Below are 21,991 nucleotides of genomic sequence, written 5' to 3'. Positions count from 1 at the left end.
AGTACAGAGTAGGGATGCACCGATACCAATACAAGTATCAGTGCCGATACCGAGTATTTGAACGAGTACTCGCCCAAATGATCCAATACTTTACCTCCGATACCAGAACTTCCGATCAGAGGGAGATCTCCCTCTGACCGGCAGTGCAGAGGGAGCATGGAGCCGGCTTTCTTTTCAAGGTGGGTTATGACCCGTCTCCCGGCTTCGTGATTGTCTGTCACTTGTTGGTAGGCAGCCTGGCTTCCTAACCAATCAGGAAGCCAGGCACCATATATGACCCGCCTCTCAGCTTCCTGATTGGTCAGGAAGCCAAACTGCCTAGGAACAAGTGAATCCGGTTTCCTAGCCAATCAGGAAGCTGGGAGGTGGGTCATGATGTGCTGCCCGGTTTCCTGATTGGCTAGGAAGCTACCTTCACTTTTTCCTAGGCAGCCTGGCTTCCTGACCAATCAGCAAGCCGGACAGCACCTCATGACTTGCTGCCCAGCTTCCCGATTGGTCATGAAGCCAGGCAGCCTCTGCAAGTGAAGCCAGTGTTCTTTCTCTAGAACACCGGCTTTATTTTTATTATATTATTATTATTATAATACAGGATTTATATAGCGCCAAACGGTTTGCGCAGCGCTTTACAATATAAGGAAGACATTACAATCACAATACAATTCAAGACAAGATGGTGAGGGCCCTGCCCCTGTGGGCTTACAATCTAAAAGGGAGGGGCAAGTGATACATGATGAGGTAGCTGTGTGGGGATGGATTGTTTGAGAAATTGATATTTCAGTGGTAAGGTTGAGGCTTCGCAGGCAATCAGGAAGCCGGGGGACTGGTCATGATCCCCTGCTCGACACTCTGATAATCGGGGCGCGCGGCACTGGTATTAGTACTCAGTATCGGTACTCATCTGAAAAAAAATATCGGTACTCATACTCAATACCGAAAAACCAGTATCGGTGCATTCCTAGTCTGAATACCTAAGTACATGTGATATTTCATTTTTTTCTTTTTAATGAATTCACAGACATTTCTAAAATTGTGTTTTCACTTTCTCTTTATGGGGTACTGAGTGTAGATTAATGAGAGAAAAAAATTAAACAACCATAGTAATGGGCTGCAACATAACAAAACTGGACAAAGTGAAGGGGTTCTGAGTACTTTCTGAATGCACTGTACACTTTAAGGGGTTACATTTCCAGCGGTCAGACTAAATGGCCCCATTATCCGTTCTCCTTGGCATTTTCTCATAATAACACAACCTTTAACTCTTTAGCTGCCACGGGCTCCCTTCGATTTTTCACTTTAGACAAGCCGAACTACATTCTTCTATTTTTACTTCAACCAATAAAATGTGCAAAACAGCGCGAAGAACCAGGAAGTACAAGATTAAAGGATTGTACAGTTTATTGTGTGCTCCCCATGATAATTGTGCAAATATTTAATAAAAGAGTATTGTTTATATTTTAAATGCACAAAAAGCTTTACTAGCACGCAGAAATACAACATAAACTCCTGTACATGAAAAGATAAAACTGCACTTAATTATTACATAACACATTGGTGTCAATTTAAGGCTGAAACACGGGCAGATATAAAAGATACATTATTGCACCTCTGTAGTTACTGATACATCATCAAATGCTTTTTTTTAAATGCAAGCTGTGTAAGAACCTGAATTTACCTCAGTATTGTGACGGACATTTTGGTCCCTGGGGTCGCATTTGTATAATATTTTAGATTGTAAACTCTCACGGGCAGGGCCCTCCTTACCATCTTGTCTTGAATTGTATTTGATTGTAATTTCTTCCTTATATTGTAAAGCGCTGCGCAAACTGTTGGCGCTCTATAAATTCTGTATAATAATAATAATATTCATCTCTATTTTGTGTTACACAAGGAAGGATTCACCTCCTGTCCACCTTTCACAAGTCATATACAGTAAGTTGTTATTATCAGAACTTGCAGCTTGCAGGGTGGACACTGAATGTTCCCACCGCAGATCTGAGGCAAGTTTGACCCTCAGCTATAATATAGGTAGCACTATGAGTTTGTTTGTATACATGTATAACTGTAGTCCTCCTCAATAAAGCAGAAATAGTCTCATAAATGATATCTGTGTGGTTTCTATTTCTATTGTATCCTCATGGCATTTTGTCTGTCTGACTAATAACAGGTTTAAGTTTCCATTGTTGGAAATGCAACAGCAAATTACTTATATTCTGATTGTATTGCTGACGTTCAGAGATGTAGTATTGTCTTTTGGCCACTAGATGGCGCTGTGGTGCACTGTTGGTTTCTCTGATCAGCCACTTGCATTCCATGTGCAGCAGAGCTAAGACTAAGGCCCCATTCACACGTAGCGACATACCTTTAGCAGCGGTTCGGCGCGGCCGGGATAACGCGACTTTTGGGGCGACGTTCCAGCGACGATCCAGCGACGGTAGCGTGACCTTCTCCGTCGGGCTCCATTAGAAAAAAGCAAAATCGCGCAAAATCCGCCGAAAAAAGGGTCCTGTAGAAGCGACTTGTGACCGCGACGAGCGACCGCCACGAGCGACCGCCACGAGCGACGCGCGACATGGAGCTAAGACAGCTCCATTGAATAGCATTAGCCGGTGACTTCTCGCGATATCGCGCTGCAAAAATGCGCAATATCGCGGCGGAAATCGCGCAATAAATCGCTACGTGTGAATGGGGCCTAAGAGAGGAAGAGGCAGCTCGAAGAGCATATCAGTTGTCATGCAGTTTTCATGTGCTAACAAGGAATATGCTGAAGAGGAGAGAGCAGAGTGACAAGAGAGATGAGCTCATCAGTCTGCTGCTTCTCCTTTCACTGCCCAATCAAAGGCTGGGGGAGGGACAGGACCTGTAAGTGTTACTTAACTGCAGCAGAGAAAAAGCAGGTCTTGATGGTACAACAGCAATATTTTGCATTATAATGATAAGATATACAGTAGTGATAACATAAAGAAGATACAATTGTGATAGTAGAACAATGATGATGTTTTTGTTTGTTCTGGTTTCTATTTTTATTAGCAATTTCCATTTGCTCAAATATTATGGTGAATATAACATACATAACTAATATAATGGATATCTAAACCCAAAAACAAAAATCAATGTATTGCTCCTTACTAGTCCTCAGAGGTGCTGAAAAAAGCAATACCGGCGCCCCCGGTTTGCAGAGAAATCCGGCTGTAAAGTTCATTGGTACACCATAGAGGCAGCTCCCACCGGTCAACAACGACCATCGATCTGGGAAACAAAAGCAACACAGAGCGCCTCCATAGTGTAAAACTTTTATTTGATGAGTACAACACGCAAGTGAAAATGTACTTACACGAAAGCCAATGATCATAAGCGTAAAAGGAAACGATAAAATATAAAATCTCCAGCAGGGGAAGTCTGAGGGGATCTCCAAATCAGCGTCCTCTGATCCCGTATGTTTTAAAAAGGTCTACGCGTTTCAGGGGCACCTCAGGTTCTGATGAAGGGGGCGTGCCCCTGAAATCGTGTAAGTACATTTTCACTTGCGTGTTGTACTCATCAAATAAAAGTTTTACACTATGGAGGTGCTCTGTGTTGCTTTTGAGTCCTCAGAGGTGGTGACTGCATTAGTTGTCTTTTTTTAGGCTCAGTGCATTCTCTGAAAGTATAGAAAAAAATCTCCTGTTGATTCTTATAGAAATCCAGTGTCCTTGCAACTTTTTGGGCACTGAGCCCAATTCTCAATACCACATTATCAGCCCTCCCAGCTCTCCTCTATAGACAAAGGAGCGCCTCCCTCACAAGTTATGGAGGAGAGGGGTAGGTGTCCTGAAGTTCTGCCCTAGAGTGATACAGTACAATGAGTGAGCATTGTCACCACGGCAAGATTAAGATCATCATGGACCTGGTGCTGTCGGTTGCTTGGACGGGAAGCAGCAGAGGTGGCTCTCTGATTAGGCTGCCACTCGCTCCCTCGCGTGGCACCAGTTAGCAGCCACCTAATATGCCTGATTAAAGAAGGCACCAGTGCCTGACTATGCCTTATAGCTGGGGTGCCATCAACATTTTTGTGTTAAGAACTACTTTACAAATGATGAGCTACATGAGATCTACCAACGGAAAAAAAAAACTCCCTCGCTCTCTCCTTCCTGGCTGTCTCCCCTGGCTGTCTCTCCTTGCTCATCCTCCTGGCTGTCTCTCCTTGCTCATACTCCTGGCTGTCTCTCCTCGCTCTCTCTCCTCGCTCATCCTCCTTGCTGTCTCTCCTTGCTCATCCTCCTGGCTGTCTCTCCTTGCTCATCTTCCTGGCTGTCTCTCCTTGCTCATCCTCCTGGCTGTCTTTCCTCGCTCTCTCTCTCTCTTGGCTGTCTTTCCTCGTTTTTTTTTTCCTGGCTGTCTCTCCTTGCTCTCTCCCTCCTTGCTGTCTCTCTTCGCACTCTCTCCACTGGCTGTCTGTCCTCTCTCTCCTGTCTGTCACTCCCCGCTCTCTCTCCTGGCTCACCTTGCTGTATTTTGCAACAGTCTGTGTAAACTAATATTCTTTGATGTAATACATAGCACTTCAACCACCAGAATCCACCAGAAAGGTGTCAGGGAGCTGGGCTCAGCAGACTCAGGCTAATAGGTAATCATGTGTGCACAGCTATTATACCAAAATGGAATAAAGGGGCCGCCATTCACACCCTCTGTGATCTACCAGCATCAGCTTTGAGAGCTACTGGTAGATCACGATCTACTTAATGAGCACCCCTGACTTATAGTATTCAGCCCGGCCGGCCCAGATTGCCATCAGGCATAGTGAGGCAATCTGGGCCTATTTTCAGTGGTGGGCCTGGAGCTGGCGCTCCAGTAGACTCTATGTTGATCCGGCCTGGGTTGTCACCCTAGGACAGGAGGAAGGAGGAAGTGTGTTACTGGAAGGATCACCAGGTGAAAATAAAAGAAAGAAAAGCTTGACAAAAAGAAAACTAACGCAGCCACCACATCTAAGGACTGATAATCAGCAATACATTACATTTATGTTCTTGGGTTTAGATACACTTATGCACTTATTTTTCTATATATTATCATATTGTTTTCATGATAGACAAAGGAAAGAAAATGAAGGTTTTCTAGATTTCATAAAAACCGATAATGTTTCACTACCCCCGATTTTCCCTGTATATCTTGACGCAACCGTTCCATATACGTAAAGCAGCGTGGAGGGGCTCGGTGAAGGTGGCGGTGAAGGTGTATATGTGTCTCACTGGGGTACAAAATTCATAAAAGGAGATCTGACCAGATTCATAATCCAGATATACCCTCAATCTATCGCTGGAGATACTGGCCGGCAGTTCGATCCATTTGCTGTCGCGTATCACTGAATACCAATCGCCACTTCGGCGCAAACACCAGGACTTATTATTGCATTCATTCTGCGCTTGGTATCCTCCCCGGTCTATACTGGGGTAACACATTCCGATGCTCCAATACGCCGACCCTCCGACATCCACCTCCCAGTAATGTCGCCCTGAGGAGATACTCTGACTGCTTAACACCTGAGTATAATCCTTAAACCTCTGCGGTGTTTTGGGGCGATTCTGGTGTGGTGAATAGGATGCGGTTTTCATGTCATCTGATATATGGAGATCATTATGGGCCGTGTTTATGTCCAGCGATATGTCTGCAGGTTCCTGTAGATGGAAGCATATCATTATTCCGGTTATATGGGATGCACCTGTTTGTATCACGTGAGACACCCAAGTTGTATCCAGATCCCCTCCATCATTAGGGGGTTCCTCATCATCTCTCTGATTGATGTCACACAAGTCACCTATGCCTGATTGCTGGAGGGCAGTCAATGGATCCATCATGTTGCTCAGCTCCCGGTCAATGTCCCGCATCTTCCGGGACAGCTCGCCCTTTTTTATCACCAGCTGATCGATCAGATTGGAGACAGAGACCGAGATCCGCTCGACATTTATGGAGATCTCTTTTAGGACTTTCTTCTCCAAGTCATCTAGTTGTCTTCTGAGGTCTCTGAACAGAGCAGCGACTTTATCAGTTTCCTCTGCTGCTTTTCCTTCTACTTTCCTCTTGTGTTCCTGCAGACTCTGAACTCTATTCTCCATCTCCTCTCTCTCTATCTTCAAATTCTGGTGAACACTTTTCAGTCTTACCCTCTTCTTCTCTGAGGCCTCATCCAGTGACTCCACCTGGTGTCCCCGATGTTCTTCTTCCAAGCACTTATCGCAGATACAAGAGGCATCCTGAGCGCAGTAATACTTCAGGTCCAGATTATGAACAAAGCATAGTCGGTTCTCCATGGAGGGTTTAGACAGGAAATGCTCCGATATGTTATGCAGAGCAATGTTCCTGTGTAGCGTTGGCCACTCCTCGGACTCTTCTTTGCACTGAGGACAGGAATAACACCCAGATCCCTTCTGTGTGAGCAGCTGGCGGATGATACAATCCTGGCAGAAGTTGTGACCGCATTTCAGGCTGACGGGTTCTATATAAATCTCCCAGCAGATGGGACATTTCAACTCCTCTCTCAGATCAAAAGACGCCATCACTAGAATGGAAAGAAAGAAATGAGAGCAAAGTCCCTGATGATGTAAATCACAGTAGAGTTTACAAATTCCTCCAGGAGGAGCGGCTCAGGCTGTGTGACACATGATATTTGTTACATGGAAACACAAAACAGAGAAAAGTGATGAAAAAGACCATGTGGTCAATTGAGTCTGTCCCTTTTTTTTTGGATATTTGTATGTTTTTGTATGTTTCTCTTTTTTTAGCCTTTTTGTTTTTGAGTATAGATCTAGGCTTGTCCCAGCGAGGTTTAAATTCACTAACTGTTGATTGATGCACTACCGCTGCTGGAAGTCATTTATACAGAGAACACATGAAATGATATCTAGTAAAATAATGTCTGTTTGAGGTAAAATGTTTGAGAAAAAGTTATGAGAGAAATGCTTGATGTTTCACAAACAAAGCTATGCAGAAATGAAATATCCACAGGATAGGTAGCTGTGCTTGCTTAGGGTTTGTTTTTGTTCACATTGCCCGCATGCTAGAATGCTCATTTTAGCACGTGGGCTACTGCAACAGGTCCAGTGGGTGGGGGGTGTAATTCTCTGTCACATCGTGCCATTTCATGGAATGATTTCCTGCGGATCAGGATAGATGATTGTCCCTAGACACAGACAGATTGTGTCCAGGGACAATCATCTATCCATAGAAAGATACATGCAGACTGCCCCTGACACGTGTGGTTGTTGTCCACCTGCCACTAACTTGAACGGGCACAGAGGCCGCATCTGTATGGACACAGCCTGGGATGTCTGTCGGAGAATCAGTCTTGCCGCTGGAAGCCGCAGCAACCCCATGTGAATGTAGCCTTATAAGGCGGCTTAGTGTTAGGTTTACAGGGAGGGTTATAATTAGGATTACTTGGAAGGTTATTATAAGGGTTACACATACGGTTAGGGTTGCAGGAACAGTTAGTATTAAGTGTAGAGGTTTAGTATAAGTATTACGGTTACATGGAATATTAGCATTAGAGTTATAGAGAGGGTTAGTATTAGGGTTACAGGGAGAGTTATATGGAGGGTTAGTGTTTAGGTTAGAGAAAAGGGTTAGTATTAGGGTTACAGAGAGGGTTAGTGTTAGGGTTACAGGGAGGGTATGTAATAGGGCTATAGGAAGGGTTAGTGTTAGGTGACAGGTAGTGTTAAAGTTATAGAGAGGGTTAGTATTAGGGTAACAGAGAGGGTTATTGTTAGGGTTACAGGGAGGGTTTGTAAAAGGGCTATAGGGTTAAAGGGGCAGGTAGTGTTAAAGTTATAGAGAGGGTTAGTATTAGGGTTACAGGGAGGATTAGTGTTAGGAATGTAGAGCGAGTTAGTATTACAGTTACATGGAGGGCTAGTGTTAAGTTACATAGAGAGTAACAGGGAGGGTTAGTGTTAGGGTTATAGAGAGGGTTAGTGTTAGAGAGAGAGTTACAGGGAGGCTAAGTGTTATGGTCACAGAAATGATCTATATAAGGGTTACAAGGAGGGTTAGGGAGGGTTAGTATTAGGGTCACAGGAAGGATCTGTATAAGGGATACAGGGAGGGTTAGTATTAGGGTTACAGGGAGGGTTAGTGTTAGGGTTGCAGGAAGGATTTGTATAAGGGTTACAGGGAGGGTTAGTGTTAGGGTCACAGGAAGGATTTGTATTAGGGTTACAGGGAGGGTTAGTGTTAGGGTTACAGGACAGGATTTGTATTAGGGTTGCTGGGAGGGTTAGTGTTAGAGTTGTAGAGTAGGATGGTTAGGGTTATTGAGATCCGACCAGACCTGGCGATCTGCTGATGGAAGCATCCCCCTCGAATCTCCCTTCAAATGAGGTACTCACAGATGAAGAGAGATGGGTTGCCCAATGTTGTCCAACCTGGACAGGCACTGGTGGAACAGAGATAAGCCAGTAGACGAGTGAGTTCCTGTCCATTGACTGAAGTAGCCTTTTTGGTGGGCTCCACTAAAGGAAGAATGTAGCCCTAAAATGTGTGGAACCCACCTGCTCCCGTTGCTGGCTGCTGATAGAAACCTTTGGTCATACTAGTAAGAGGAAGGGTTCTAACTCTTTCCTAATTTATTCAAAACAAAAAAAAAAGTTTTGAATTACAGGAGAATAATGGAGAGAGTGAAATACACTAATCCCCATAATTCAAGCCGACCCGTGACACTAAAGCTGTCACAGGTCGGCTCTATTGATCTGGAACTCAGTGAACACATACCACTGATCGCTGACTTCCCGATCCTCTTCCCTCAGAGAGGCTACACTTATCTTAAGATCTTTGGAAAGCTGACTATCGTACTATTGTTTGTTTTTTTGTTCATGTTCCCGCCATTTCACGAGTGGGTCTCCTCCTCTAAATGGCTCCAGTTTTTTTTAGTTTTTTTTTAGCAATACTGTTTATTGAAAGAAGCTTAAATACAGGTGATGCATTAATAAGTACAAGTATGTAACACGAAATGAATTACATGTCACTTAACATATACACGGACTTATAGTGTTGTGCCAACTCAGAAGTAGAATTGGTATTAAATGGAATGTACCAAGGTATATAACAAGCGATAAAAAAACAAATTAAAAGAGAAGATACGGATAAGATGAAAAATAATAAGAATGACAAATGGCTCCAGTTTTAATCAATAACCCTTTAATAAAGGCTTTGTGAGTATTCCAAATTGTGAAATGACCCTGTACTGAGTCAGAATTTGTGTGGAAGAACGCCAGTAATTCAGAACTGATCTGAACTCTATATTATTATTTAGTATTAGCTAGGAGGCTGAAATGTAACCTCACGATGGTTGAGGCATGTCATTTGGAATTAGGGAAGAGGTCTATTGATATGGGGGCATGGTCCAGCCAAGTGATCAGCCGTATCTCTGATTTAGAAATACAGTATGTTGAAGGGTATATTTATCTACTAAAACATGTCAAGTCTAGAGTATGAGTGCTGGGCATGAGGGAAAAAGGTACAGTCTTTCTCAGTGCCTTGTATGCATCTTCCCACATGCCAAGGTCCTAGATGTTATCCTTGACTCAGACCTCACCTTTCTTCCTCACATCCAATCGCTATCCAAATCCTGCCGCCTTCACCTTCGTAACATCTCCAATATACGCCCCTTCCTCACCAAAGAAACCGCAAAATGACTCATTCACTCACTTGTTATATCTCGTCTTGACTATTGTAACTCCCTCCTCATTGGCTTACCTCTATACAGGCTCCTCCCCCTTCAGTCTATCATGAATGCAGCTGCTAGACTCATCCACCTAACCAAACGCTCAGTGTCTGCAACCCCCCTCTGCCGATCCCTGCACTGGCTTCCACTTGCCCAAAGGATAAAATTCAAAATATTAACAACCACTTACAAAGCCATCCACAACTCTGCCCCCGGCTATATCTCAATCCTTGTCTCAAAATATCACCCTAACCGTCCCCTCTGCTCTTCAAAAGACCTCCTGCTTTCCAGCTCCCTCGTCAACTCCTCCCATGCTCGCCTCCTGGACTACTCTAGAGTCTCTCCCATCCTCTGGAACTCTCTACCCCAACCGGTCCGTCTAACTCCCACTCTGACTGCCTTTAGGCGATCCCTTAGGACTCATCTCTTCAGGGAAGCCTATCCCACCTCAACCTAACCCATGAAATATCAATTTCTTAAAGAATTCATCCCCACACAGCCACTCCTCATGTATCACTTGCCCCTCCCTTTTAGATTGTAAGTCCTCACGGGCAGGGCCCTCCTTACCATCTTGTTTTGAATTGTATTGTGATTGTAATGTCTTCCTTATATTGTGAAGCGCTGCGCAATTAAATGACCATTTCGCAAAGGAGTTATCTTATGCATTAAACTGAAAAGAAAATGTTTTTGACTAGTGTTAGGGGCGTCTAAGTTTCCAATAGTAGCTAGGTGATTGTAGAAGGAAGCTACTAAAATGATGTACCCGCCATTTGGATCAGCGAGGACACCATGTAGCTGAAAGTCTAATGTGTTTTCGATTGCTATCATAACTCCTTTACGTTAACGGTCAGAGTTAACAAAGAAGTAATGTGAAAATAAACAGGACTTACAAGTAGGAGGTTTTTCATTGTGAAAGAGGATCTCTTGTATGCAGAGAATGTCACATTTAAGGGAAGAAGCTTCTTTCTATAGCAAGCGTATGGAGGCGTAAAGAGAAAGCACTGGAGAACTTAATTATAGATGAAGTAAAAAGTCAGGTTTTGGCCCAGTCTAGAGAAATATGTGAGACCAACTCTTTTTTTATGAGCTGTTTTAGGAATAGAGACTGAGATGCCCAAGCTTTGGAGTCTCTTAATGCCATCCTGTATGATCAGAATGGGAAAAATCTTATCTTGGTAAGGAGTTTTGTAGGGAATCCCCCATCTGTATGAAATGTTCTTTTCCCGGAGAGATTTAGTGATAGGATTACAGTCTTTGTACCTTTGGGTAGTGGTAGATGAGATGTCAGTGTATAGAGTGATATGTGCATAAGGAGCAGGGAGAGAGGCTGCTTTTTTAAAATTTTGCCACAAGTAAGATATTTTCTTTAATGTTGAAAAAGTGCAACTTAGACATCTCTAGGGGCAGAGTCCGGAAGATGTTTGGATTTATGGAGCCTGTCAACTCGGTCAATGTGGAGATCATGTATTGATTGAGAAGGCAGCAGAGCTTTAAAAAGTTGCTGTAGATATGTATTCAGCTCCGATTGGTACACTGATTCTGGGGTCCCCCTGAATTTTATATTATTAATCTATCTTCCATGTCAGTGATTTTATCCCGAAGTTTCTGAATAGTATATGTTTGTTCTTTGTGCAGATCCACTAGCTCATTGAAGGCTGTAGCAAAACCTTCCAGTTTGCTCTCGATATGTCCTATGCAGACTTCAAGGTCTAAGTCCTGTGATTACAAACCGTGGAAGATCTGCTGTTTTGAATACGGAGAGATAGGAGCCTTTCTTTAAAGTGACATTAAAGTCAAAAAATGTTTTCCCTCCCCCCAATGTTAATGTTAGCACTTACCTTAAATGATGTCTCTTAATCAGATCTGCCTCTTCTTTCCTGATGTTTTCATCTGTCCCTCCAGCGGTGCGGCGGCTCTCCGATCCAGTGCTGACTCCTTTGTCCTTGCTGGCACTTCCGATCCCGCGGTGTCTGCAGACTTACCTTGCCTCTCTGCTCGTCTCCCGGCCGAAAATCCGAACTGCGCATGCGCCCGAGCAGTTTCGGATTCTCGGGCGGGAGCGCAGGGCGAAAACGGGGTAAGTTTAAACCGCTGTTAAAGCGGGGTTTTTTTTCAAACTTTTTGCATATATCTACTGCTTGCTAGCAGTAGATATAGGCAGGCAAAAAAAAAACGGAGGGTTTAGAAACCCTCTAACGCAGTGTTCTGAGGCAGGATTATTAGATGCTGGGAAATCCTCTAAAAAGGGTTAATTGATTGCCTTGAATTGGAGATTCAGGCGTAATAGACTGTTTTTTACTCACCAGAACTTTTGTGCACGGTGAACTCAGGGGAGATTGTGTACTTTGTTAGCATTCCAAATCATAAAATTATCCTGTAGTGAGTCACAATTTGTTTGGAAGATCGCCAGTAATTCATAATGGATCTTAATTCTATATTTAGTATTAGCTAGGAAGCTGAAATGTAACCTCCAGATGGTGGAGGAGGCATGTGATTTGGAATTAGGGAAGAGGTCTATTGATAAGGGGACATGGTCCAAACAAGTGATCAACCCTATCTCTGATTTAGAAATATGTTGAAGGGTGAATTTATCTACCAAAAACATGTGAAGTCTAGGGTATGAGTGCTGGGCATGAGAGAAAAAGGTGCTGTCTTTCTCAGTAGCGTGCATGCATCTCCTCGCATCATGCAAGTCGTTAGAGACTAGGAAAGAAGACAGGGCAAGGTTGCGAAGTCTGCTTGGAGTAGATATATCCAGGTCTGAGTCTATGATTCCATTAAAATCTCTAGACAATTAAATGACCTTTTCTCATAGGAGTTATCTGATGCACTAAACTGATGAGGATGTTTTTTTAATTAGTGTTAGGGGCATAAAAGTTTCCAATAGTATCCAGATGATTGTTGAAGGAAGCTACTAGAATGTGATGTACCTGCCATGACTAAGGTAGCATAGATGTCCCCATTCTTTTCCCTAATATGAGCCACCAAGACTACCCACCACCCGTACCTGTAAGGAATAAACAGACCACACTCAAAATGGCATAAAATGGCCTTTCAGCCTTTTATTGAATAATATGATATAAAACATAACTATATACACAATTTCAACATCTGTCAGAATTACATAAACAAAGTTGCAGGTCTTTGAAGGCCACATCTTCATTACTAGGGCATTACTAGGATGAACTCAACAATGAAATATTAATAACTAGGGTTGCACCATATATTTTTTTGGGTACTCGCCGATACCGAATACCGATACCGGAAGTCCCATTAAGGAAGCCATGTGGCATGTAAAGACTCACCACCCAGCTTCCCAAATAGCAGGGAAGACATCTCCATGCTTCCTCGTCACCAGGTGCCACCTTTCTGGCCAAACAGGAAGCCAAGGGGTAGGTAATGACTTGCCGCCCGGCTTCCTGATTGGCCAGTTTCTCGACCAATCAGGAAGCCAGGCATCTAGACATTACAGGGCGCCCGGCTTCTTGATTGGCTGGGAAGCCGGCTCCATGCTCCCTTGTCACTAAGTGAGGAGGGACCATAAAGCCAGCTTTCTGGCCAATCAGGAAGCCGGGGGGCGGGTAATGAGTCGCCGTCCAGCTTCCTCACTGGCCAGCTTCCCGACCAATCAGGAAACTAGGCGGCGAGTCATTACACGCTGCCTGTCTTCCTGATTGGCCGGGAAGCCGGCTCCATGCTCGCTGATCACCAAGTGACGGGGAAGCATGGAGCCGCCTTCCCAGCCAATCAGGAATTGGAAGTCCCGGTATCGGGAGCATTTGGGCGAGTACGAGTATTGTCACCGATACTGATACTAGTATCGGCATCGGTGCATCCAGATTAATAACTAAAAAAAATACATTAAAAAATGGTTTAACTTCAATAATATAATATTAATAGCATTACAACCACATGACCATGAACAAACCTTTTGGACACAAATTTGCTGACAAAAAACCCCCAAAAACCAAGCAAGTTCATTTTCAAATTGGATGATTGCAGCATGCTGGGAGTTGTAGCACAGAGTTCCATGTGTTACAGAAGTGACAATGGCAGCTACCCACAGAAGAGGCTTTTTAGATTCCCCCTCTTTGACCAACAGGAAAAAGGTCCTTTTGTGTTGCCCAATCAGCTGCTGGTGGGGAATTCCCCACCAGCAGCCTGACATAAGCAAAGGGGGCAATGGGCGGTGACATCATTGACCTTATATAGCCATGTAGCCAAATGAGCTAATGACATCAACACAAGCGTCCTGCCCCTTTGTTTATGGGGAGCTGTTGGAAGGGAATGCTCTGGCTTGCATTTGATTGGGTGGGAGGCTCATGTAGCTTCTGTGTTCAGATGAGCTCAGGTTCTGATCGGACCCGAGCTCATCCATAGCATTGATCAGTTGCTGAAAAACGGCAGTCACAGCTACTGGTGTGAGCTAAGTGTTGCAATCTGTGCACCACTGATGGTTTATTGGGCCCATTGTTTTCTTTGAAGGTAACCTATGATCATTGACATTTTCATTATAATCTTAGTTTGAATTGCCCACGTGTGTGACAAGCTGACTGCAATCTTAGATCTGCTTTCTTCCCCTCCACCAGCCCCCTGGGGATTCAGTTTTCCAAAGTATTTACTAATGTCAGAAAAAGGGTATTTTTGGTATGATACAATCAACAGTCAACTTAGTTTATTTACCAGAAAAAATAGAATTTTTGTTTCCAAACGTCATATTACCAAGGAAGACGGTATTTTTAGACTCACGTTCATGTCATAGCATCACATTCTGGCCTTGAGCCAAAGCCTTGTCATTGTTGTCAAATATCCAAAATAGAGTCATGAAAGCGCAAAATGCAGTAATTCAATTGTACGGTATGTAAATCCTAACAATGAGCGCCTATTATTTGCTCCCTTTTCGTGCGTTAAATATACAGAAAGTGTGTGTGGTATATCTGTTCGATAACTGCAAAAAAAAAAAAAAAACTGTTGATCCTGCCAGACATTCAGAGCTGTCCTGTGTCCTTCTGTACACTTCCTGTGTTACCTCAGGTAAAGTATTTAGCCTTCCCTGTTTTTATCTTGGACTACAGAACGACTTTCTAGGTTGTGGAGATGACGAGGAAATGGGAATACAGTGGTTTAGCAAAAGCCAACTGGGCAGGGCTGACAACACTCAAAAATATGATGCGTTGTCAGCTTCATAGGGGACTTCGTAGGTGAATGCATTTCTCACAGATCAACGGTATTTTTCGATACTTGCTACGTCTTCAAGGCCAGGTTCGCACCATTTTCCGGAACAGATCTGGAACGTGGTACATTGCGTTTTGCCGAGATGTTGCCGCGTTCCAGAGAGGTTTTTTTTTGGGGGGGGGGAGTGGGTTAGCTTAAAATGGTGTGGTCCAGTGCGTTTGCATGAGTTTGTATGCGTTTCCATGGGTCCCAGTGCATTCCAGACCAGAGAAAATGAGACAAGCAGTATTCTTTTTGTCGGGTCTGGAACGGACTGGGATGGTGTACACAGCCAAGAATTACCATAGGGATACATTGGGATGCTTTTTTGGTCCGGGAACAAACTGTTCTGGTCTGGATATGGTCCGAATATGGTGTAAACAAGCCCTCAAAAGGAGAACTATGAGGTGAGTGCTTTTCACTCATCCTCATAGTTCTAGCCGACCTGTGACAATTAAACTGTCACAGGTCGGCTCAGTAGATCGGGAAGTGAGCGAACACATACCAGCGTTCGCTCACCTCTCGATCCTGTCACAGCAGAGAGCCATGACAGGGGAGGGACTGGATTCCCCCTCCCCGCTCCTCCAGCGCTGACTGGCGGAATGGACGGGGGAGGGGGCGGGTACAGCTGGTTCTGCCTCTAGATACGCACAGCCAGCTGTATTGATGCCTTCCAGCGGCCATCTTAGTGATGGACGCTGGCAGAGAGAGGAGGGGACAGTCACCCCGCGGGATAAGGTATGCCGCCAGGTCCCCTACTCTCTCCTGAAACTGTCGGACGCTCGGTCCATGACCGAGTGCCCGGCTCTTCAGTTTCCGCATAGTTCTACCCGGCCGTTGACAATTAAACTGTCACAGGTCGGCTCAGTAGATCGGGAAGTGAGCGAACACATACCAGCGTTCGCTCACCTCTCGATCCTGTCACAGCAGAGAGCCATGACAGGGGAGGGACTGGATTCCCCCTCCCCGCTCCTCCAGCGCTGACTGGCGGAATGGACGGGGGAGGGGGCGGGTACAGCTGGTTCTGCCTCTAGATACGCACAGCCAGCTGTATTGATGCCTTCCAGCGGCCATCTTAGTGATGGACGCTGGCAGAGAGAGGAGGGGACAGTCACCCCGCGGGATAAGGTATGCCGCCAGGTCCCCTACTCTCTCCTGAAACTGTCGGACGCTCGGTCCATGACCGAGTGCCCGGCTCTTCAGAAGGGGGTGACACCAAATACCTGTTCGAAAAATCAGGATTTGCTTTACTGAGATCAGAGTTGTAAATGGTTCCCATCGGTTTCTATGGCTACCATACTGTGCAGTAAGTGCTTTGCTCTTGTGCTATTACAGGGGTCAGCCATCTAAGGTTTGTGTACCACAGTGGGCATGCAAAGCCATTTTCAGGTGTTGCCCAGACGATCCATTGTCATGTGTGTCTACAAAATGATTTGATATTTCTTATTAAAACAGAACTGTAGTAAAGTTTGCTAAATATTATCTTGTCTGTGGTGTTGAATTTACCAGACAGAATCTTATGCTTGACAATGGCTGACTCTGAATTGTTCTCTGCATTTAGATCCACATAAAAGGTGTAAACAGACTGACCTGGAGATAATAAGCGGAGGGGCTACATGGCTGGGAGAGAGTTTCCCTGGGAAGGGGTGAAAATTTGGATCTTACCTTATAGGAGGGCAAAGTTCAGGTGGAAGGGAGCAGACGTCAAGTTCAGGTGGAAGGGAGCTAAGAGTCAACCAAGGATCCAGATAGAAACTTAAAGTGCAGGTTAAAAATAAAAGGAATTTATTGAAAACATCAATAAACAAAAATGGCAAAAAACAATGGTGGAAGTCTAGGACGTTGTTGATGCCAGGTCAGGGAACGCTGAGAGCAAAATGAATGGAAACAATAGACAGAGTCAGGAGCCAGGAGATCAGTCAGCCAAAGCCAGGGTCATACATGGAGAACAGGAACAGCAGCACAATACTTGGATGATCTGAACACATGCCAAAAAGGAACAAACAGTGTCAGACACACTGCACAGAAGACAAGCTGCAGCCGACTGGAGGAGGAAGGTTAAGAAATAGGGATGCACCGAATATCGATACCGGAAGTCCCATTAAAGAAGCAGGGTGGCAGGTCATTACACGTGTAATGACTCGCCGCCCGGCTTTATGATTGGTCCGAAAGCTGGTCAATCAGAAAGCCAGGCTGCGAGTCATTAACCTGCCCCCCGGCTCCTGATTAGCCGGGATGCCGACTCCATGCTCCCTCATCACCAGGAGACGAGGAAGCACGAAGCCGGCTTTCTGGCCAATCAGGAAGCCGGGGCATGGGTACTGACTCGCCACCTGGCTTCCTGATAGGCCAGCTTTCCGACCAATCAGGTCGCTGCTTCTGCTCCTGGTCTCAGCCAAATGCTGCGCATGCGCGGTGTAGCAGTCTAATTCTCCCTCCTTCTCCCGGGTCCGGTGTGGAGGTGGTGCAAGGCTGTGTGCAGGCGCAGTGGCAGAGGTGTGGGGAGCGGGTCCCAAGCCATACTCCATAGAAGCCATGGTTTCTATAAACTGCACTGATTATGGCCAAATAGCATGAAACAGCTGTATGCAGTTTTAAATAAATGGTTCTATAATATTAGTATTTATGTGCACTATAGACCAGCGGTTCAGGTTGTGCATATGGCCAAAGGGTAGAAAGTCAATGATTTGCATACCTCTGCCCACTGTCCTGAAATGAAGAATAATCTTATTTTTAGGATATGAAATGGAATAAGATATGCCAATACCTTCTGTTTTAAGAAGGCTCTACTTAGAGTGAGGGCCTCTTGATCTCCTTACATAAGTATGGTGGACAAGGCCATTGGTTAATGATGAGGTGTAGAACGGCCCAAGTTCTTGATCACAGCAGTTGGTTGAGATTGGCCTATCAGAGCACTACAAATTTTGAGATTTCCGAAGGGCTCTAAAAAGTGGGTACCTCTCGGAGTTCGCTATTAATTTCTGCTGCTTGTTTGGTGCTTTTAAAGTGACCATAGTTTTATTAATCATCCCATGTGATTCTTGTCATCTAGCTGTGAGTCCATTGATATGACCATTATTACAGCCAAATCAGAAAGGTCCTTAAAAAGGGAAATGTTATAGAAAACATGGCAGGACCCTGGTGATCCAGCCCCTGACCATTGGCTGAATATTCCACCAAATCAAATTCCTACTTTCTATATTGTCACCATTTCGCACATTTTAATACTGATTACTCCCACATATTGTTAAAAAACCATATTCATCCCATATGAGTAAAGCAGCATGGAGGGGCTCAGTGAAGGTGACAGTGAAGGTGTGAAGGTGGCGGATCTGGTCACCCAGGTCATAAAATGAGATCTGCCCAGCCTCATAATCTAGTAATATCCTAATCTTATCACCAGTGATAATGTCAGTTAGCAGCAACCTCATGTGGTCATGTATCATAAAATACTCCCTATCCCACCTCTCCATCACCCAAGACTTATCATTATATCCAATCTCCTGTAGACCAGAAAGGCCTCCTTCACACCTTTCTCCTCCTTTTCTTTGTATACTGGGATAACACACTCCGACTTTCCAATTATGGGATCCCCTGACGTCTACCTCCCAGTAATGTCTCCCTGAGCTGAAAGTCTCCTTGCTTATAACCTGAGGATAAAACTGAAATGACTCCGGTGTTTCTGGATGATTTTGGTTTCCCACAAAGGTTGCAGTTTTCATATCTTCTGATAAATGAATACTATGGGTAGCTGAGTTTACATCCAGTAATATGTCTGTAGTTTCCTGTATATAGATCCCTCCATTAAATCCTGTTATGACATCAGATAAACCTGTGCGTAATATGTGCGATATTTGGTTCACATCCAGATCACCATCAGCTTGTAGCTGTTCTTCATAAGTCTCTGTGTCATCATTATCTCCATCCTCAGTACCACACAGGTCACCTATGTCTGATTCTTGTGGGACAGTCAACGGATCCGTCATATTACATAGTTCCTCAATGTAATGTATTCTCCTGGACAGCTCGTCCTTTTTTGCTTCCAGCTTCTGAATCAGATCCGAAATTACGAGGGAATGCTGATTTTCCTGTCTGTAGATCTCGCTCAGGACTTTCTTCTCGAGGTCTTCCAATTGTCTCCTGAGTTCTGTAAACAAGTCGATGATTCTCTTTATTTCTCCGGACGCTATTTCCCCTACTTTCCTCCGGCGTTCCTGCAGGCTTTGAACTCTCTTCTCCGTCTCCTCTCTCTTTGTCACCAGTTTCTCCAGAACATGTCTCAGTTTCTTGGTCCTCTCGCAGATCCCTTCCGCTGATTGCACCTGATCGCCTTTGTGTATTGCGATCAGACAGCAGGACACACGGACAGACTCAGAGTTCTCAGTGCTGTTATACTCCAGGATCTTCTTATGGAGGAAGCTTTTTCTGTCCTCTGGAGAAGTGGTGGGGTCACATAAGACATGTTCTTGTGACTTGCTGTGGACGCTCAAGTGGCTACTGCACAGAGAAGCTTCACAAAGCAGACAGGACTTTACAGCAGGCACACAAGCATGAATGCAGTAAGTGCAACTGATGCCGGACTCCTCCTGATCTGGCTGAGCAGATGTGAAAGTCTCCACTATGTTACGTAGAGTTATATTCTCGTGCAAAGAAGGTCGATCCTGAAACTCTTCTCTGCATTCTGGACATGAATACCCTCCAGACCCCTCCTGTGTATCCAGCACACGATCAATACAGATGCGGCAGAAGTTGTGTCCACAATTTAGCATAACAGGATCGGTGTAAATGTTCCGGCAACCAGAACAGTCCAGCAGCTTTCTCAGATTAGCAGACGCCATTGCTGACAGCCTGGAGAGATGAAAGTGGTTTCAGATTGCAGAGGGTGCGTTTTCCTTTACAGGGCGAGGCTGGGGCTGTGACTCACGCTGCATTACGGGATCCTTATACGCAGAGGAACTCTGATAAATATATCCCGCGGTCAAAGCTTCCTGTTTAGATAAAAATAAAGGTAATGTTATAAGATGTGATACATTTGTAGCGTTCAGCCACTAAGAAGCAATATGCTGATGCTACAAATTAAAGTATTTCTAAAGTCCCAGCACATCCTCTCCTGTTATAACATCAGCATTGTAATAGGAATACATAGTGGAGTTGTATTGATAATGCAATCAAAGCTTACTTTACAAAATCCCTTTAAATGTAGTGAGCGCTGCCTTCCGTCTATCCATCACTTTCAACAACGTCCTGGATCCCCAGTGTGCTTTGCGTTTCTTTCCCTGCTGCTTGATGTGATGCAATCTCGATTTCTCAAAACTACCGTGTTTCCCCGAAAGTAAGACCTACCCCGAAAATAAGACCTAGTGCTATCTTCGGGGATTTCTGTAATATAAGACCTACCCCGAAAATAAGACCTAGTTCGGGGTAGGTCTTATATTACAGACATCCCTGAAGATAGCGCTAGGTCTTACCTTCGGGGTTCGCCCGCACACATGCCCGCCCACCTGTTTGTGGCTCCCTGGATGGCAGAGCGGAAAGCAGCAGCCAGGTAAGACATCCCCCGAAAATAAGACCTAGTGTCTTTTTTCGTGAAAAAAAAATAAATAAGACACTGTCTTATTTTTGGGGAAAAAACGGTACATATCCCACCATGCATTGCTTCCAGCTGGGCCACAGAACACCTCCCGCTTATGTTATGGAGTTGAGGAAGGAGTGTCTTGTAGTCCAGCCAGGGAGAATTGGGCAGGGCTGACAACATAACAAAGCTGCTGCTTTGACTCGCAAGAGGCTGCCCACACATTGTGTGTAAGGAAAGGGATTTTGGGTGATGTAGTTCTGGAAGCATCCCTCTATTAATAGGAATGGGCAGAGATGCTTTGGATTTCAATGCATCAGAAGAGTGCACAGGATGTTAGGAGTATACTGGATTTCTGGCAGATGAACAGGTATTTTACTGTACTTGCACTGCTTTTAAAAAGACAAAACATGGGAAAATGCTACTGTATTGGAAAGAGGTACTTATTATGGCTTTTTAATGGTTCCCCCGACTTACACTTTATTAGCTTTTGAAGTATTGCGCAATAGCACCTGCACACACAAAATCCAACAAGTAGCATGATATAAGAATACAAATAAGATAACATTGTATAAATATCAACTGGACAAGACTCATTTCCGATCACTACATCCCATAACTGCGCTTAAATAACTCTATCAACACCTTTCTGATCAATTGCTTCTGAAGGGTGAAAGTGTATGAGTATATGGGGACATGCATCTATTGGCACCAGTGGCGTAACAATCGCAATAGCGACCCAGGTGGCCGCTATGGGGCCTGGGGCACAGTGGGGCCCGGCCAGATGCCGAGCGGACCGCCTGGGTCGCTATGGCATCCTCTGCTGCTGGCTGTCACTAGCGGCTCTGAAGAAGAATGCGCTGCTGTTCAATTTACTGACCGTAATCTGTGCAGCAGCGTGTTCGTCTCCCGAGCCGCTGTTGAGTCAATGAGAGCCAGCAGCGGCGGTGGAAGAGGCCTGACCTGGCAGTGGAGGAGGAGGCGTGGCCCGTGGTCGACAGCAGGGAAGAAGGCGGGGCCCGGTGACGGAGGAGGCGGGCCCGGTGACGGAGGAGGCGGGGCCCATCAGCGATCTTGGGATCTCAAGTGGGCTCTGCAAGGGGTATAACTAGAAATCACAGGGCCACATACAAAATTTTGCAATGGGGCCCTGTGATTTCTAGTTACGCCCCTGATTGGCACCTACTGTGTATGGCACTGAAACTGGTTCCAAAGGGCAAGAAGTCATTGTTCCTGAATCACAGTCTAAAGGTCTCTAATTATTGCACCCAATAAAACCTATTTTATCTTTATATCTTTATTACATAACTTGTATCTTGATTACATAATCTGGATGATTGAAAGTGGACCTGTCAGTAACTTCCCTGCAAGATAACATTTCTAAAGTTTCAGCAATGATACAATTGTTTAAAAAAAAAGCTCCCCCTTTTATTATAGAAATGGTCATTCGTGAGCTCCAGTCAGTGACTTTGCCTAGGCTGAGATGATGTCATCAGTCTGCTGCAGGC

The 21,991-nt window shown here is 44.8% G+C and overlaps 1 protein-coding gene across 1 annotated transcript; it reads right to left on the bottom strand.

The window, feature by feature from the left end:
- Positions 1-5,123: 5,123 nt before the first annotated feature.
- On the bottom strand, positions 5,124-17,448 carry LOC108797327 (E3 ubiquitin-protein ligase TRIM39-like). The gene is made up of 3 exons (XM_018568907.1): positions 17,274-17,448; positions 16,418-16,501; positions 5,124-6,535 (listed from the first exon to the last, which is right to left on the bottom strand). Exons 1-3 carry the CDS (start codon positions 17,446-17,448, stop codon positions 5,124-5,126), a joined length of 1,671 nt encoding a protein of 556 aa, XP_018424409.1.
- Between the last annotated feature and the right edge of the window lie 4,543 nt (positions 17,449-21,991).

Source organism: Nanorana parkeri, unplaced genomic scaffold (genome assembly GCF_000935625.1).
Source record: "Nanorana parkeri isolate BGI_ZX_2015 unplaced genomic scaffold, ASM93562v1 scaffold1261, whole genome shotgun sequence".
NCBI classification, from domain to species: Eukaryota; Metazoa; Chordata; class Amphibia; order Anura; family Dicroglossidae; genus Nanorana; species Nanorana parkeri.
The sequence above is the reverse complement of the archived record's forward strand: the minus strand, read 5'-3'. Positions and strand labels throughout refer to the sequence as shown.

Excerpts from the sequence above, each read along its gene's own strand:
- LOC108797327 (XM_018568907.1), bottom strand. The coding sequence starts at position 17,448 with ATGGCTTCTATGGAGTATGGCTTGGGACCCGCTCCCCACACCTCTGCC. Across the intron at positions 16,502-17,273 it reads CAGAAGCAGCGACCTGATTG|GTCAGTCTGTTTACACCTTT; the intron begins GTCGGAAAGCTG and ends TATTATCTCCAG. Across the intron at positions 6,536-16,417 it reads CAAGCATAAGATTCTGTCTG|TGATGGCGTCTTTTGATCTG; the intron begins GTAAATTCAACA and ends TTTCCATTCTAG.